General features: G+C 46.6%; 1 protein-coding gene across 1 annotated transcript in view; it reads left to right on the forward strand.

Moving 5' to 3' along the window:
• The first annotated feature begins 3571 nt into the window (after positions 1-3571).
• LOC115156482 (band 4.1-like protein 3) overlaps positions 3572-18228 on the forward strand; it is a 54397-nt gene continuing 39740 nt past the window's right edge. Inside the window, exons 1-9 of the mRNA XM_029703903.1 lie at positions 3572-3703; positions 5148-5245; positions 5395-5570; positions 6234-6442; positions 10148-10201; positions 11682-11720; positions 13415-13615; positions 14885-14950; positions 15776-16582. Of these exons, the coding sequence (XP_029559763.1) occupies positions 3572-3703; positions 5148-5245; positions 5395-5570; positions 6234-6442; positions 10148-10201; positions 11682-11720; positions 13415-13615; positions 14885-14950; positions 15776-16582 (1782 nt within the window). The remainder of the gene's footprint in view (positions 3704-5147; positions 5246-5394; positions 5571-6233; positions 6443-10147; positions 10202-11681; positions 11721-13414; positions 13616-14884; positions 14951-15775; positions 16583-18228) is intronic.

Here is an 18228-nt window from a genome sequence, read left to right on the forward strand (position 1 = left end):
AATGACATGACCTCTAGCTGGGCTGACAGCTGACTGTCCAATGACATGACCTCTAGCTGGGCTTCCAACTGACTGTCCAATGACATGACCTCTAGCTGGGCTGACAACTGACTGTCCAATGACATGACCTCTAGCTGGGCTTCCAACTGACTGTCCAATGACATGACCTCTAGCTGGGCTGACAACTGACTGTCCAATGACATGACCTCTAGCTGGGCTGACAACTGACTGTCCAATGACATGACCTCTAGCTGGGCTGACAGCTGACTGTCCAATGAATTGACCTCTAGCTGGGCTGACAACTGACTGTCCAATGACATGACCTCTAGCTGGGCTGACAGCTGACTGTCCAATGAATTGACCTCTAGCTGGGCTGACAACTGACTGTCCAATGACATGACCTCTAGCTGGGCTGACAACTGACTGTCCAATGACATGACCTCTAGCTGGGCTGACAGCTGACTGTCCAATGAATTGACCTCTAGCTGGGCTGACAACTGACTGTCCAATGACATGACCTCTAGCTGGGCTGACAGCTGACTGTCCAATGAATTGACCTCTAGCTGGGCTGACAACTGACTGTCCAATGACATGACCTCAAGCTGGGCTGACAGCTGACTGTCCAATGAATTGACCTCTAGCTGGGCTGACAACTGACTGTCCAATGACATGACCTCTAGCTGGGCTTCCAACTGACTGTCCAATGACATGACCTCTAGCTGGGCTGACAACTGACTGTCCAATGACATGACCTCTAGCTGGGCTGACAGCTGACTGTCCAATGAATTGACCTCTAGCTGGGCTGACAACTGACTGTCCAATGACATGACCTCTAGCTGGGCTGACAGCTGACTGTCCAATGAATTGACCTCTAGCTGGGCTGACAACTGACTGTCCAATGACATGACCTCTAGCTGGGCTTCCAACTGACTGTCCAATGACATGACCTCTAGCTGGGCTGACAGCTGACTGTCCAATGACATGACCTCTAGCTGGGCTGACAGCTGACTGTCCAATGACATGACCTCTAGCTGGGCTGACAACTGACTGTCCAATGACATGACCTCTAGCTGGGCTGACAGCTGACTGTCCAATGACATGACCTCTAGCTGGGCTTCCAACTGACTGTCCAATGACATGACCTCTAGCTGGGCTGACAACTGACTGTCCAATGACATGACCTCTAGCTGGGCTTCCAAATGACTGTCCAATGACATGACCTCTAGCTGGGCTGACAGCTGACTGTCCAATGACATGACCTCTAGCTGGGCTTCCAACTGACTGTCCAATGACATGACCTCTAGCTGGGCTGACAACTGACTGTCCAATGACATGACCTCTAGCTGGGCTTCCAAATGACTGTCCAATGACATGACCTCTAGCTGGGCTGACAACTGACTGTCCAATGACATGACCTCTAGCTGGGCTGACAGCTGACTGTCCAATGAATTGACCTCTAGCTGGGCTGACAACTGACTGTCCAATGACATGACCTCTAGCTGGGCTGACAACTGACTGTCTACTGTCTCTCTGCTTCTCACCATGAGCCTTGGCCCTGTTATTTAGCTCCACTGACTCCCGTGTGGCTCTGCCTTGGATTGGCTTGGAATGCCCTCAGGAGATTCTGTAGTATAATCCCCTCTGTTGTTTTAATTATGTGTTTGATTTTATTAATCTCATTGGGCAGACAGACAGACAGACAGACAGACAGACAGACAGACAGACAGACAGACAGACAGACAGACAGACAGACAGACAGACAGACAGACAGACAGACAGACAAACAGACAGAGGAAGAGAGAGACAGACAGACAGATCAAGAGACAGACGGTCAGACAGACAGACAGACAGACAGACAGACAGATCAAGAGACAGACGGACAGACAGACAGACAGACAGACAGACAGACAGACAGACAGACAGACAGACAGACAGACAGACAGACAGACAGACAGACAGACAGATCAAGAGAGAGACAGACTGACAACACTACAAATTGGAACCGTCACTCTCGATCTCGATGGCAGATACTGTCTGTTATCATGAGCACTCTTGACCAGTGAAATGATCCCGTCTAGTGGAGACGGATAAAGGTGATAGACCATCGTCCCTTCAAAGAGCCAACTAATGAGGAATGAGGTGGCCTACAGTGATCCTCTAACCTCTCCTCGGGGACCCCCCCCCAGTCGTTCCATGTCTTTTAACTATTCCACAGCTAGCTCACCTGATTCACCTGGTCACCTAATCATCATGTCCTTCACTAGGTGAATCAGGTGAGGCTACGACAACATTACAAGACGTCTGTGGGTGTCTGAGGAGAGGTTCGAGAACCGCTGGCCTAGTACACTTTGAACACAGATTTAAAGTAAGAAATCGAGACGAGTAGTATCCTTCCACTAGTACTGTAGGTTCGAGAACCACCTGGCTAGTTGGTAGGGAAGCCTGTCTCTCCTCTCATTAAACCACCTGGCTAGTTGGTAGGGAAGCCTGTCTCTCCTCTCATTAAACCACCTGGCTAGTTGGTAGGGAAGCCTGTCTCTCCTCTCATTAAACCACCTGGCTAGTTGGTAGGGAAGCCTGTCTCTCCTCTCATTAAACCATCTGGCTAGTTGGTAGGGAAGCCTGTCTCTCCTCTCATTAAACCACCTGGCTAGTTGGTAGGGAAGCCTGTCTCTCCTCTCATTAAACCACCTGGCTAGTTGGTAGGGAAGCCTGTCTCTCCTCATTAAACCATCTGGCTAGTTGGTAGGGAAGCCTGTCTCTCCTCTCATTAAACCACCTGGCTAGTTGGTAGGGAAGCCTGTCTATCCTCATTAAACCACCTGGCTAGTTGGTAGGGAAGCCTGTCTCTCCTCATTAAACCACTCTATAGAGTCTAAGAGAAGAATCGCTGTCTTCTGTATAATTAATAACTTAACCGTTATCAAACAGATTTTCAATGTCTGTTTATTTTTACCCATCTACCAATAGGTGCCCTTCTTTGCTAGGCAATGGATACAGGTTACAGAGATGAGGTAGCCATTGAAAAATCACGTTAAACACTATTATTGCACACACAGTGAATCCATGCAACTTGTTATGTGACTTGAGCAAATTTTTACTCATCATCGTATTTAGGCCATAACAAAGGGGTTGAATATCTATTTTCTTCAAGACATTTCAGCTTTTCATTTGTAATTAATTTGTAAACATTTCTAAAAACATAAATCCAAGTTGTCATTATGGGGTGTTGTGATGTCATTATGGGGTACTGTGATGTCATTATGGGGTGTTGTGATGTCATTATGGGGTACTGTGATGTCATTATGGGGTGTTGTGATGTCATTATGGGGTACTGTGATGTCATTATGGGGTATTGTGATGTCATTATGGGGTGTTGTGATGTCATTATGGGGTACTGTGTGTGTAGGACAGTGACCACAAAAATCTAAATTTAATCCATTTGAAGTTCAGGCTTTAACAACAAGAAAATGTAGGATCAGTCAAAGGCGTGTGAATACTTCCTGAATGCACTGTAATGTGTTATATAATATACATCTATAATCTATAGGACTCGGAAGGCATAGAGATCATGCTAGGAGTGTTCTCCAGTGGTCTCCTCATCTACAGAGACCGACTGAGAATCAACCGCTTCGCCTGGCCCACGGTCCTGAAGATCTCCTACAAGAGAAACAACTTCTACATCAAGATACATCCTGGAGAGGTAAACACACAAACAACAGCAACAACAGACCTGTCAGGGTTAGGAGTTTGCCTGACCATGTGAACTGACCAGGTAAAACTCTGGGACCAGTTTTACCACGGCCTAGTCGTTTTCTTGGTTATGTTAGGTGGTCAGGTAAAACTCTTGGACCTATTCATGAAGCTGCTTTCTGTTTGTCTTAAAACTGTGATTACTTCTGATATGGTTACCACCTCTCTCTCTCTCTCTCTCTCTCTCTCTCTCAATTCAATTCAAGGGGCTTTATTGGCATGGGAAACATGCTAACATTGCCAATGCAAGTGAAATAGATAGTAAACAAAAGTGAAATAAACAATCAGAAATTAACAGTAAACATTACACTCCACAGTTCCAAAGGAATAGAGGCATTTAAAATGTCGTATTATGGCTCTCCTCCCACCCTCTCTCTCTCTCCTCTCTCTCTCTCTCTCTCCTCTCTCTCTCTCCTCTCTCTCTCTCTCTCTCTCTCTCTTTTCTCTCTCTCTCTCTCTCTCTCTCCCACTCTCCCTCTCTCTCTCCATCTCTCCTCTCTCTCTCCTCTCTATCTCTATCTCTCTCCTCTCTCTCTCCTCTCTCTCCCCACTCTCCTCTCTCTCCTCTCTCTCTCCCACTCTCCTCCTCTCTCCTCTCTCTCTCTCTCTCCATCTCTCCTCTCTCTCTCTCCTCCCACCCACCCTCTCTCTCTCTCTCCTCTCTATCTCTATCTCTCTCCTCTCTATCTCTCCTCTCTCTCTCCTCTCTATCTCTCCTCTCTCTCTCTATCTATCCTTTCTCTCTCCTTCTATCTCTCTCTCCTCTCTCTCCTTCAATCTATCTCTCTATCCTCTCTATCTCTCTATCTCTCCTTACTCTCTCTCCTTCTATCTCTCGTCTCTCTCTCTCTCCTCCCCACACACTCTCCCTCTCTCCTCTCTATCTCTCCTCTCTCTCTCTCCTCTATCTCTCTCTCTCTCCTCTATCTCTCCTTTCTCTCTCTCCTTCTATCTCTCTCTTGCTCTCTCTCCTCTCTCTCCTTCAATCTCTCTCTATCTCTCTCTCCATCTCTCTCTCTCCTTCAATCTCTCTCTATCTCTCTCTCCTCTCTATCGCTCTATCTCTCTCTCCTCTCTCTCCTTCAATCTATCTCTCTCTCCTCTCTATCTCTCTATCTCTCCTTACTCTCTCTCCTTCTCTCTCTCCTCTCTCTCTCTCTCCTCCCACCCACACTCTCCCTCTCTCCTCTCTATCTCTCCTCTCTCTCTCTCCTCTATCTCTCTCTCTCCTCTCTATCTCTCCTCTCTCTCTATCTCTCCTTTCTCTCTCTCCTTCTATCTCTCTCTTGCTCTCTCTCCTCTCTCTCCTTCAATCTCTCTCTCTCTCTCTCTATCTCTCCTTACTCTCTCTCCTTCTATCTCTCCTCTCTCGCACTATCTCTCCCCTCTTGCAGTTTGAGCAGTTACAGAGCATGATTGGCTTCAAGCTCCCTAACCACCGTGCAGCCAAGAGACTGTGGAAGACATGTGTTGAGCAACATACATTCTTCAGGTAAGAGGTACGCACAAGTGTTGTAGCCTGTCCATTAGATAGAAAACACAGCAGAAGCATTAAACGCACAAATCGTTATGCGTCATAAACATCAACATATGTTCTCAATGCCTTACTGTACTCTCCTCTCTTCTTCTCTCCTCTGTCAGACTGGTGTCCCCAGAGGCCCCCCCTAAGAAGTTCCTAGGTCTTGGTTCTAAGTTCCGTTACAGCGGTAGAACCCAGGCTCAGACCCGGAGAGTCTCCTCTCAGATCATCAGGGCCGCGCCCTTCTTCGAACGCTCCTCCTCCAAACGCTACCCCATGTCACGTAGTCTCGACGGAGGTATGGACTCATCCATTGTGTTGTTACCCTCCTAAATCACTCCCTACCCCTTCCCAATGAGGTAGGGACTCATCCACTGTCTTACCCTCCTAAATCACTCCCTACCCCTTCCCAATGAGGTAGGGACTCATCCACTGTCTTACCCTCCTAAATCACTCCCTACCCCTTCCCAATGAGGTAGGGACTCATCCACTGTCTTACCCTCCTAAATCACTCCCTACCCCTTCCCAATGAGGTAGGGACTCATCCACTGTCTTACCCTCCTAAATCACTCCCTACCCCTTCCCAATGAGGTAGGGACTCATCCACTGTCTTACCCTCCTAAATCACTCCCTACCCCTTCCCAATGAGGTAGGGACTCATCCATTGTGTTACCCTCCTAAATCACTCCCTACCCCTTCCCAATGAGGTAGGGACTCATCCATTGTGTTACCCTCCTAAATCACTCCCTACCCCTTCCCAACGGAGGTAGGAACTATAAGAGTCTATAAGCAGTGTAGTGATGGATCTTCCTCTTTACAGACCTGTAAACATCAGTGCCAGGTCCTAGAGGAAGGGGTTAGGGCTACTGAGGACCGGGCTTTTTTATTAACACCCAAAACACCTCATCTCAATCTTCAAATCACACATCTTGAATGTAAATGTCACTGTCTTTCCTCCCAGTGCCCAACATAGAGAACCACCACACCCTGATGATGAGGGAAGCTACACCAGCGAAAGCCGTCGCCACGGGAGACCTGATCACCAGCACGGGAGACCTGATCACCACGGTAACCCCAGAGAAGAAGGCAGAGGAGGAGGCGGAGCAGACCAACGCCGACGAGACGTCAGATCACAACGTCATCTCAACCCCGCTCAGACATGACAACAAGGTAGATTATCTTCCTCTTCCTCATATTAGCCAATGAGGTTAGCCGTAGACGTTTGGTTTGTATTAAAGAGTGCCAGTACCAATACGATTGGTCCAGGGTTAAGCAGTTTGGGTCACACTCAACTCTTGAGTTGGATGAATCTTAAACTCAAAAGGCTGGTGGAAAAATATGTCCTCTGAATTGTAGCGGTGCCTTTGCTCTAAGGAAAGGCAACGGTAGCCTTCCTAGTAAGAGCTCTACTGAAGCCTGTCTGACCTGTACAGAACTCTACAAAGAGTGAAACCTAAACAGCTATCTGTGGACATTGGATTTTCTTATTACTGTCGGTACTGTCAGCGGACGTTACAACAACGTTATTACTGTCGGTACTGTCAAAGGACGTTACAACAACGTTATTACTGTCGGTACTGTCAGCGGACGTTACAACGTTATTACTGTCGGTGCTGTCAAAGGACGTTACAACAGCGTTATTACTGTCGGTACTGTCAGCGGACGTTACAACAACGTTATTACTGTCGGTGCTGTCAAAGGACGTTACAACAGCGTTATTACTGTCGGTACTGTCAGCGGACGTTACAACAACGTTATTACTGTCGGTACTGTCAGCGGACGTCACAACAACGTTATTACTGTCGGTACTGTCAGCGGACGTCACAACAACGTTATTACTGTCGGTACTGTCAAAGGACGTTACAACAGCGTTATTACTGTCGGTGCTGTCAGCGGACGTTACAACAACGTTATTACTGTCGGTACTGTCAAAGGACGTTACAACAACGTTATTACTGTCGGTACTGTCAGCGGACGTTACAACAACGTTATTACTGTCGGTACTGTCAAAGGACGTTACAACAACGTTATTACTGTCGGTACTGTCAGCGGACGTTACAACAACGTTATTACTGTCGGTGCTGTCAAAGGACGTTACAACAGCGTTATTACTGTCGGTACTGTCAGCGGACGTTACAACAACGTTATTACTGTCGGTACTGTCAAAGGACGTTACAACAACGTTATTACTGTCGGTACTGTCAGCGGACGTTACAACAACGTTATTACTGTCGGTGCTGTCAAAGGACGTTACAACAGCGTTATTACTGTCGGTACTGTCAGCGGACGTTACAACAACGTTATTACTGTCGGTACTGTCAGCGGACGTCACAACAACGTTATTACTGTCGGTACTGTCAAAGGACGTTACAACAGCGTTATTACTGTCGGTTCTGTCAGCGGACGTTACAACAACGTTATTACTGTCGGTACTGTCAAAGGACGTTACAACAACGTTATTACTGTCGGTACTGTCAGCGGACGTTACAACAACGTTATTACTGTCGGTACTGTCAAAGGACGTTACAACAGCGTTATTACTGTCGGTACTGTCAGCGGACGTTACAACAACGTTATTACTGTCGGTACTGTCAGCGGACGTCACAACAACGTTATTACTGTCGGTACTGTCAAAGGACGTTACAACAGCGTTATTACTGTCGGTGCTGTCAGCGGACGTTACAACAACGTTATTACTGTCGGTACTGTCAAAGGACGTTACAACAACGTTATTACTGTCGGTACTGTCAGCGGACGTTACAACAACGTTATTACTGTCGGTACTGTCAAAGGACGTTACAACAACGTTATTACTGTCGGTACTGTCAGCGGACGTTACAACAACGTTATTACTGTCGGTGCTGTCAAAGGACGTTACAACAGCGTTATTACTGTCGGTACTGTCAGCGGACGTTACAACAACGTTATTACTGTCGGTACTGTCAGCGGACGTCACAACAACGTTATTACTGTCGGTACTGTCAAAGGACGTTACAACAGCGTTATTACTGTCGGTGCTGTCAGCGGACGTTACAACAGCGTTATTACTGTCAACGGACGTTACAACAACGTTATTACTGTCGGTACTGTCAAAGGACGTTACAACAGCGTTATTACTGTCAAAGGACGTCACAACAGCGTTATTACTGTCGGTACTGTCAGCGGACGTTATAACAACGTTATTACTGTCAAAGGACGTCACAACAGCGTTATTACTGTCGGTACTGTCAAAGGACGTTACAAAAGTAACTCTACTATAGTAGGGCCTTAACCACTACTACATCAGTAACTATACTATAGTAGGGCCTTAAACCACTACTACATCAGTAACTCTACTATAGTAGGGCCTTAAACCACTACTACATCAGTAACTCTACTATAGTAGGGCCTTAAACCACTACTACATCAGTAACTCTACTATAGTAGGGCCTTAAACCACTACTACATCAGTAACTCTACTATAGTAGGGCCTTAAACCACTACTACATCAGTAACTACTATAGTAGGGCCTTAAACCACTACTACATCAGTAACTCTACTATAGTAGGGCCTTAAACCACTACTACATCAGTAACTACTATAGTAGGGCCTTAAACCACTACTACATCAGTAACTCTACTATAGTAGGGCCTTTAACCACTACTACATCAGTAACTCTACTATAGTAGGGCCTTAAACCACTACTACATCAGTAACTCTACTATAGTAGGGCCTTAAACCACTACTACATCAGTAACTCTACTATAGTAGGGCCTTAAACCACTACTACATCAGTAACTCTACTATAGTAGGGCCTTAAACCACTACTACATCAGTAACTCTACTATAGTAGGGCCTTAAACCACTACTACATCAGTAACTCTACTATAGTAGGGCCTTAAACCACTACTACATCAGTAACTCTACTATAGTAGGGCCTTAAACCACTACTACATCAGTAACTACTATAGTAGGGCCTTAAACCACTACTACATCAGTAACTCTACTATAGTAGGGCCTTAAACCACTACTACATCAGTAACTCTACTATAGCAGGGCCTTAAACCACTACTACATCAGTAACTCTACTAAAGTAGGGCCTTAAACCACTACTACATCACCGTTCAACGTTAACGGTTTCTACTTCCTCTGTCTGTTTAACGTTAACGGTTTCTACTTCCTCTGTCTGTTTAACGTTAACGGTTTCTACTTCCTGTCTGTTTAACGTTAACGGTTTCTACTTCCTCTGTCTGTTTAACGTTAACGGTTTCTACTTCCTGTCTGTTTAACGTTAACGGTTTCTACTTCCTGTCTGTTCAACGTTTACGGTTTCTACTTCCTGTCTGTTTAACGTTAACGGTTTCTACTTCCTGTCTGTTCAACGTTAACGGTTTCTACTTCATCTGTCTGTTTACAAATTATTCTTGCTTATCTCTTCTTTTTTTGCCTTGCTTAATCTTTGTAGCTTTTTGTAATGCTTATATAGCGACCTCCATGTATTTCCCAATGCATCCATCCATTTTCTCCGTTCATGGTTGTGATTGTTCAGGAGAAATATCCTCACTGTTCAGGAGAAATATCCTCACTGTTCAGGAGAAATATCCTCACTGTTCAGGAGAAATATCCTCACTGTTCAGGAGAAATATCCTCACTGTTCAGGAGAAATATCCCCACTGTTCAGGAGAAATATCCTCACTGTTCAGGAGAAATATCCTCACTGTTCAGGAGAAATATCCTCACTGTTCAGGAGAAATATCCTCACTGTTCAGGAGAAATATTCTCACTGTTCAGGAGAAATATTGAACGTTAACGTTTCCAAAGTTTGAACCGGTTCTCTCTCTCTCATTTCCCTGCTTGCTGATCGGGAACGGTTCCGCTGTCTGTTTTAAATAACAGACGGACAGCGAGCAAACTGACTTTGACCTGGATGGGGAAACCACGGCCTCTGAGGTTAGTAAGGAGAAGATCCCAGTCTGGAGTCTAGAAGCATCAGTCAATGAGGGTCAGTGAGTTGTGTGATGAACCGATACTGAAGCTGCTTATTTCTTGTATTTACGCTGCACATTTATTTTAGATTCTCTGGGGATGCATGCTTTTCAGTACAGTGGATTAGTCTACTTTCTGCAAAGCAGCAGATATATATATTGGGTTTAAGTCTGCATTGTTATTAACATATTTATGTGAAGGACTTTCACTCGGAATTTTATCTCAGGTTTCCTGATTCTGTACCTGGCCCTGTCTCTTTCCCTCCTTCCCTCTGTTGTGTCCTCACCTCCCTCCCTCCCTCCCTCCCTCCCTCCCTCCCTCCCTCCCTCCCTCCCTCCCTCCCTCCCTCCCTCTACTGTGTCCTCACCTCCCTCCCTCCCTCCCTCTACTGTGTCCTCACCTCCCTCCCTCTCAACTGTGTCCTCACCTCCCTCCCTCCCTCTACTGTGTCCTCACCTACCTCCCTCTCAACTGTGTCCTCACCTCCCTCCCTCCCTCTCGCTACTGTGTCCCTACCTCCCTCCCTCCCTCTCAACTGTGTCCTCACCTCCCTCCCTCTCTCTCTCTACTGTGTCCTCACCTCCCTCCCTCCATCCCTCCCTCCCTCTCTCTACTGTGTCCTCACCTCCCTCCCTCTCTCTACTGTGTCCTCATCTCCCTCCCTCCCTCCCTCTCTCCATCCCTCCCTCCCTCTACTGTGTCCTCATCTCCCTCCCTCCCTCCCTCCCTCTACTGTGTCCTCATCTCCCTCCCTCCCTCCCTCTCTCTACTGTGTCCTCACCTCCCTCCCTCCCTCTCAACTGTGTCCTCACCTTCCTCCCTCCCTCTCTCTACTGTGTCCTCATCTCCCTCCCTCCCTCTCTCCATCCCTCCCTCCCTCTACTGTGTCCTCATCTCTCTCCCTCCCTCCCTCTACTGTGTCCTCATCTCCCTCCCTCCCTCCCTCTCTCTACTGTGTCCTCACCTCCCTCCCTCCCTCTCAACTGTGTCCTCACCTTCCTCCCTCCCTCCCTCTACTGTGTCCTCATCTCCCTCCCTCCCTCCCTCTCTCTACTGTGTCCTCATCTCCCTCCCTCCCTCTCAACTGTGTCCTCATCTCCCTCCCTCCCTCCCTCTACTGTGTCCTCACCTCCCTCCCTCCCTCCCTCTCTCTACTGTGTCCTCATCTCCCTCCCTCCCTCCCTCTCTCCATCCCTCCCTCTACTGTGTCCTCATCTCCCTCCCTCCCTCTCTCTACTGTGTCCTCACCTCCCTCCCTCCCTATCTCTTCTGTGCCATCCCTCCCTCCCTCCCTATCTCTTCTGTGCCGTCCCTCCCTCCCTCCCTCTCTCTACTGTGTCCTCCCTCCCTACCTCCCTCTACTGTGTCCTCCCTCCCTCCCTCTACTGTGTCCTCCCTCCCTCCCTCCCTCCCTCTCTCTGTTGTTCTTTCTTTCTGCTGTCAGTCGGAGGCAGAGGATGATTACTCTGAGAAGAAGACACAGGTACTCTGTGTTTTATCGTCATGACCACCAGCTCAGTACCGCTGAGTGATGGTGACATCTCTCTCTATATATGTGGTCCAGCTCTCTGCTTCATATAATAAACTATGAGCTCCTACGTCTTGTCCTGTCTAATCTAGCATGGCCTGCTGCTGCCACATACGTACTGTCACAACTGCTTAGAGTTTCAGTTAAACAACCGTTCAGTTTGATATACATACATCTAGATGTTTGTGTTTGGCCACATCAAATCAAAATGTTATTACCGTAAATTCCGGACTATAAGCCGCAGCTTTTTTCCAACGCTTTGAACCTCGCGGCTTAAACAATGACGCGGCTAATATATGGATTTTTCCCGCTTTCAATAAAAAAAAAATATTTTTTTTAAAACACATTCTGTGACGTGCTCAGTTTTTTGGTGGCATGAAGCTTTCATTAGACCAATGAAATTGCCAAACGGGTTAAGGTCAAACAACTTTTTTGTTTACTGTTTAGATTAAATCGAGCGCTCTCAAACTTCCCATCATTCTGATTACGGTAGTCATTTTGTCACCCTCATCATGGCAAAGACACGGAGAAATGCATATGATGCAGCTTTCAAGTTGAAGGCGATTGATCTGGCTGTTGGAAAAGGAAATAGAGCTGCTGCACGGGAGCTTGGTCTTAATGAGTCGATGATAAGACGTTGGAAACAGCAGCGTGAGGAATTGACTCAGTGCAAAAAGACAACTAAAGCTTACTGCAAATGTTTTATTTTTTGTTACAAGCCGTGTTTCGTTAAAGCCTATTTATTTTTGTAACAAGCCGTGTTTCGTTAAAGCCTGTGTAAAGTTCATTTGTTTCAATGTACCGGTAGGCACCTGCGGCTTATAGACATGTGCGGCTTATTTATGTTCAAAATAATATATATTTTTTAAATTCAGTGGGTGCGGCTTATATTCAGGTGCGCTTAATAGTCCGGAAATTACGGTAGTCACATTTGCGCCGAATACAACAGGTGTAGTAGACCTTACAGTGAAATGCTTACTTACGAGCCCTTAACCAACAATGCAGTAAAAATGATGTTATCACATTTTAATTTACTGTTGGTGCAGTTCTGTTGAGGAATCAGTTTGCTTGTTTTATTTTGTTGGCTGATGTGTTGTGGTAACTAGGACGAGGTGATTCTGAGCGTTATTTTATCCACAGCCTTAAGAGGACATAACTCCCTACCTCCCATAACTCTCTATCTACTATGTATAGGCTTGTTATAAAACACTAGACACAAAATAATGTTGCTTATGGATCCCTCTCCCCTGTTGTTTTCCCCCAGTATAGTTTCATTAAGCGAATTAAAGGAGAGAACTTTTTTATTTTTTAATCAAGCGTAGTGTTAAAGGTTGGTGACAAACAGAACACATGATGCATTTAGCGTGACGTTCTGCTGCCGTGAAAAACAAAACAAAACAAAACAAAATCATGTTCAATACATGAACTACTAGTTAGACTAGGTATGTCTTCACCTTCACATCTTAGACAATCAAAGCTTCAATAGAAAACACAAAACACCAAATCAAAGCTAGCCTCTCGACCCTTTGTACACCCCGCCCAGTCAGTAATCACCTACACTACTCCCTGCCTGTTTGCGTTCCTGCTTTGGTTATTGGTCGACCAGCACCTCACGTCCTTGTGTCCTGCTCTCTGGTTTTGTGGTTCAGGACACAGAAGAGTTGGAGGAGAAGGTGAAACACCAGAGAGACGTCAACGAAATGAAGCATTACTTCTTAGAGACACCAGGTGGCGCTGACACCCCAGGACTGAAGAGACTGTCCTCGTCATCTCTGGCACGCTCCCACAGCGGGGGAGGAGTGGAGGAGGCACCTATGATTGAACCACTACACACCCGACAGGACTCCTCAGTAAGATCCAGGTTCTAGGGGGGAGTATTAGAATACATACTAGCTAACCGTGTGGTCGGGACCGAGTCAGACTGAAGTCTGGTCTTAGGTAGGAGAAGAGACTTTTCTTATCCCACGGCATTACAGAAGAGCACCCATGACAGAGACACTACACACACCCCCAGCAGACGTAAGAGAGAGTGGCTTAGATACTTATTTATTTCCCTCGTTAAAATGCAAATCATTTTATAACATTTTTGACATGCGTTTTTCTGGATTTTTTGTTCTTGTTGTTGTTATTCTGTCTCTCACTGTTCAAATAAACCTACCATTAAAATTATAGACTGATCATTTCTTTGTCAGTGGGCAAACGTACAAAATCAGCAGGGGATCAAATACTTTTTTTCCCCTCACTGTAACTGCATGGGTAGTGGTGCACTGTGTGGATATACAGCCCTCTCTCACAGAGAATCAGGGGGGACTATATAACTGCATGGGTACCCTCGCTGTAACAGGAGTATGGTCTTAGGTAGGAGGACTGTTTTAACTCCCACCAAGGAGTGAACCACTGAACACCAAGGACATAAAAGCCAGGCTGGACTACTAGCTAACTGCATGGAGGGTCCTGGGTTCCTGAGTTTCCCCCGCATGAGCAGGAATGGACACATGGGGGGGCCTCCCGAGTGGCACAGCGGTCTAAGGCACTACATCGCAGTGATAGATGCATTACTACAGACCTAGGTTCATTCCCGGGCTGTGCCACAACTGGCCGTGGCCAGAAGTCCCATAGGACGGCACACAATTGGCCCAGCGTTGTCCGGGGTTAGGGGAGGGTTTGGCCCGGGGGAGCCTTACTTGGCTTATCGCGCTCTAGCGACTCCTTGTGGCGGGCTGGGCGTCTGCAGGCTGACCCCGGTCATCAGTTGAACTGTGTTTCCTCCGACACATTGGTGCGGCTGGCTTCCGGGTTAAGGGGGAGGGTGTTAAGGAGCGCAGTTAGACGGGTCATGTTTTTGGAGGACGCATGACTCCACCGTCGCCTCTCCCGAGCCCGTTGGGGAGTTGCAGCGATGAGACAAGATCGAGAATTGGGGAGAAAAAAAGGGGGGTAAAATAAACACACACACAAAAAGAATGGACACATGGTCAGGGAAAAGCTGTTGTTATTATGCTGCAGTAGAACAGAACCGGACACTTACATGGACACTACTTACAACATGGACCATGGAGGCTAAATTAATGTTATATTGTCTGTATACTATATCATATATAACTGGGTTTTCTCTGTAGGAGACAGAGGAGATTCCTGCTGCTGAGGAAGAGATGCAGCAGGAGGTACAAGCTAATGCCATTGAGGTAAGACAGTCCGTGTGTGTGTACGTGTGTGTACGTGTGTGTACGTGTCACTCCGTGTGTCTGTGTGGTCACTGTAGCTAAGTCTCAACTTAGTATGTGTACGTGTAGGTCTGTCTGTCTGTGTCTCCATCTGTCCTTGTGTCTCTGTGTGTCTCTGTGTGTGTCTCTGTGTGTCTCTCTGTGTGTGTCTGTGGGTCTCTGTGTGTGTCTCTGTGGGTCTCTGTGTGTGTCTCTGTGGGTCTCTGTGTGTGTCTCTCTGTGTGTCTCTTTGTGTATGTGTGTCTCTCTGTGTGTGTCTCTCTGTGTGTCTCTCTGTGTGTCTCTCTGTGTGTCTCTCTGTGTGTGTCTCTGTGTGTCTCTGTGTCTCTCTCTGTGTGTCTCTCTCTGTGTGTCTCTGTGTGTCTCTGTGTGTCTCTCTGTGTGTGTCTCTGTGTGTCTCTGTGTGTCTCTCTCTGTGTGTCTCTGTGTGTCTCTCTGTGTGTGTCTCTGTGTGTCTCTGTGTCTCTCTCTGGGTGTCTCTCTGTGTGTGTCTCTCTCTGTGTGTCTCTGTGTGTCTCTCTGTGTGTGTCTCTGTGTGTCTCTCTGTGTATCTCATTGTGTCTGTGTCTGCATCTGTCCTTGTGTCTCTGTGCGTCTCTGTGTGTCTCTGTGTGTGTGTCTCTGTGTGTGTGTCTCTGTGTGTGTGTCTCTGTGTGTCTCTGTGTGTGTGTCTCTGTGTCTCTGTCTGTGTCTCTGTGTGTGACTCTCTGTGTGTGTTTCTGTGTGTCTCTCTGTGTATCTCATTTTGTCTGTGTGGTCACTGTAAGCCAAGTCTCTCCCTGATAGGCTACAGACCAGTCAGGCATGGTGGACCCTAGTGATGTCATGGTGGGGGTGGGGACCGCTGGAGCACAGGGGAGTTGCCCCATGACTCCGCGTGACATCACCAGTGACTGGAAGGACAGAGAGACGGACGAAGAAAAAGAGGACGGCGAAGGAAAGAAATCCCCTGTGTCTCCTAAGCTAAATATCAGTCCAGGGACAGTCAGACAGGAAGTCTCTACGGCCATCTTGGACAAGAGAGGAACGCTCATCATCCTGAGGGAAATGGAGTCTGAAGACAAGATGGACGCCAGTGACAAAATGGATGCCAGCGCAATCTTCACCGATACCAACCAGGATGAAGGAAGGGGGAGTCTTTCCATCAAGGAGGATGACGTTGGAGATGATCTGACCCGATCGAAGGAGAAAGATACCCAACTCACCTTGAATGAAGAAGAGACTGGCGGTGAGGTAGATGCTAAGACCATGTCTGAGGAGACCAGCAATAAGAGAGAGATGTCTCTCAACTTAAACCAGACTGAGACTAAAGACGAATTGGGTGGTATTAACTCACCGAAGATGAGTGACGTTAACTCACTTCAGAAGACTGAAGCTCCATATTCCTCTGTGGTCGTCACAAAGACAGATGAAAGGTCAGAGGTCGCCAGCATGCCACATGAGGAGGTGACAGACTTGGACCGGATTACCCAGGATGCACCACTGCAGAGAGAGGAGTCGTGCGGCCTGGACGAAGCCCGGAGCGACCCGTCACGGTCGAGCTTCGCCAACGGTCAATTTGACACCAAACCATCACCTGGATCTCTAGTCATGGTACTGAATGTAAAACAATACAAGCTGCCTCCTCCTTCACATGTCAGACCTGCTGCACCCCCCTACCACCACCACCACCACTGCTCCCCTCTACCCATCCAGTGGTGCTCCAGCCAGTGTACAGTAAATGCCCTGCATGGCTAGACTGTCAAACATGCTGTACGTGTTCGTTTATCTGCCGACTGCAGCCACATCTTTCTGTTCCTCTCAAAGCTTTGCTTCATTTCGACACGCGCTTTGGGTTGTTTGGTTTTGTTGATGGCTCTAAAGCTTACTGCACTGTATCTGAAGCTTACTGCACCGTCTCTAATGCGTACTGTATCTAATGCTTACTGCACTGTATCTGAAGCGTACTGCACCGTCTCTAAAGCTTACTGTATCTAATGCTTACTGCACTGTATCTGAAGCTTACTGCACCGTCTCTAATGCATACTGTATCTAATGCTTACTGCACTGTATCTGAAGCGTACTGCACCGTCTCTAAAGCTTACTGTATCTAAAGCTTACTGCACTGTCTCTAAAGCGTACTGTATCTAATGCTTACTGCACTGTATCTGAAGCGTACTGCACCGTCTCTAAAGCTTACTGTATCTAATGCTTACTGCACTGTATCTAAAGCTTACTGCACTGTCTCTAAAGCGTACTGTATCTAATGCTTACTGCACTGTATCTAAAGCTTACTGTATCTAAAGCGTACTGCACTGTCTCTAAAGCTTACTGTATCTAATGCTTACTGCACTGTATCTGAAGCTTACTGCACTGTCTCTAAAGCATACTGTATCTAATGCTTACTGCACTGTATCTGAAGCTTACTGCACTGTCTCTAAAGCTTACTGTATCTAATGCTTACTGCACTGTCTCTAAAGCTTACTGTATCTAATGCTTACTGCACTGTATCTGAAGCTTACTGCACTGTCTCTAAAGCTTACTGTATCTAAAGCGTACTGCACTGTCTCTAAAGCTTACTGTATGTAATGCTTACTGCACTGTATCTAAAACTTACTGCACTGTCTCTAAAGCGTACTGTATCTAATGCTTACTGCACTGTATCTAATGGTTACTTCACTGTATCTAAAGCTTACTGCATCTAAAGCTTACTGCATCTCAAGCTTACTGTATATAATGCTTACTGCACTGTATCTAAAGCTTACTGTATCTAAAGCTTACTGCATCTCAAGCTTACTGTATCTAAAGCTTACTGCACTGTATCTAAAGCTTACTGTATCTAAAGCTTACTGTATCTGAAGCGTACTGCACTGTCTCTAAAGCTTACTGTATCTAAAGCTTACTGCACTGTCTCTAAAGCTTACTGTATCTAAAGCTTACTGCACTGTATCTGAAGCGTACTGTATCTAATGCTTACTTCACTGTATCTAAAGCTTACTGTATCTAAAGCTTACTGCATCTCAAGCTTACTGTATCTCAAGCTTACTGCACTGAATCTAATGTTTACTGTATCTAAAGCTTACTGTACTGTATCTGATGCTTTCTGCACTGGGGCTCCCGAGTGGCGCAGCGGTCTATGGCACTGCATCTCAGTGCTAGAGGCGTCACTACAGACCCTGGTTCGTTTCCAGGCTGTATCACAACCGGCCGTGATTGGGAGTCCTTTTTATTTATTTGTTTAAAAAATATATATATTTCAC

The sequence above is a fragment of the Salmo trutta genome, chromosome 21 (genome assembly GCF_901001165.1).
Source record: "Salmo trutta chromosome 21, fSalTru1.1, whole genome shotgun sequence".
In the NCBI taxonomy this organism is placed as follows: Eukaryota; Metazoa; Chordata; class Actinopteri; order Salmoniformes; family Salmonidae; genus Salmo; species Salmo trutta.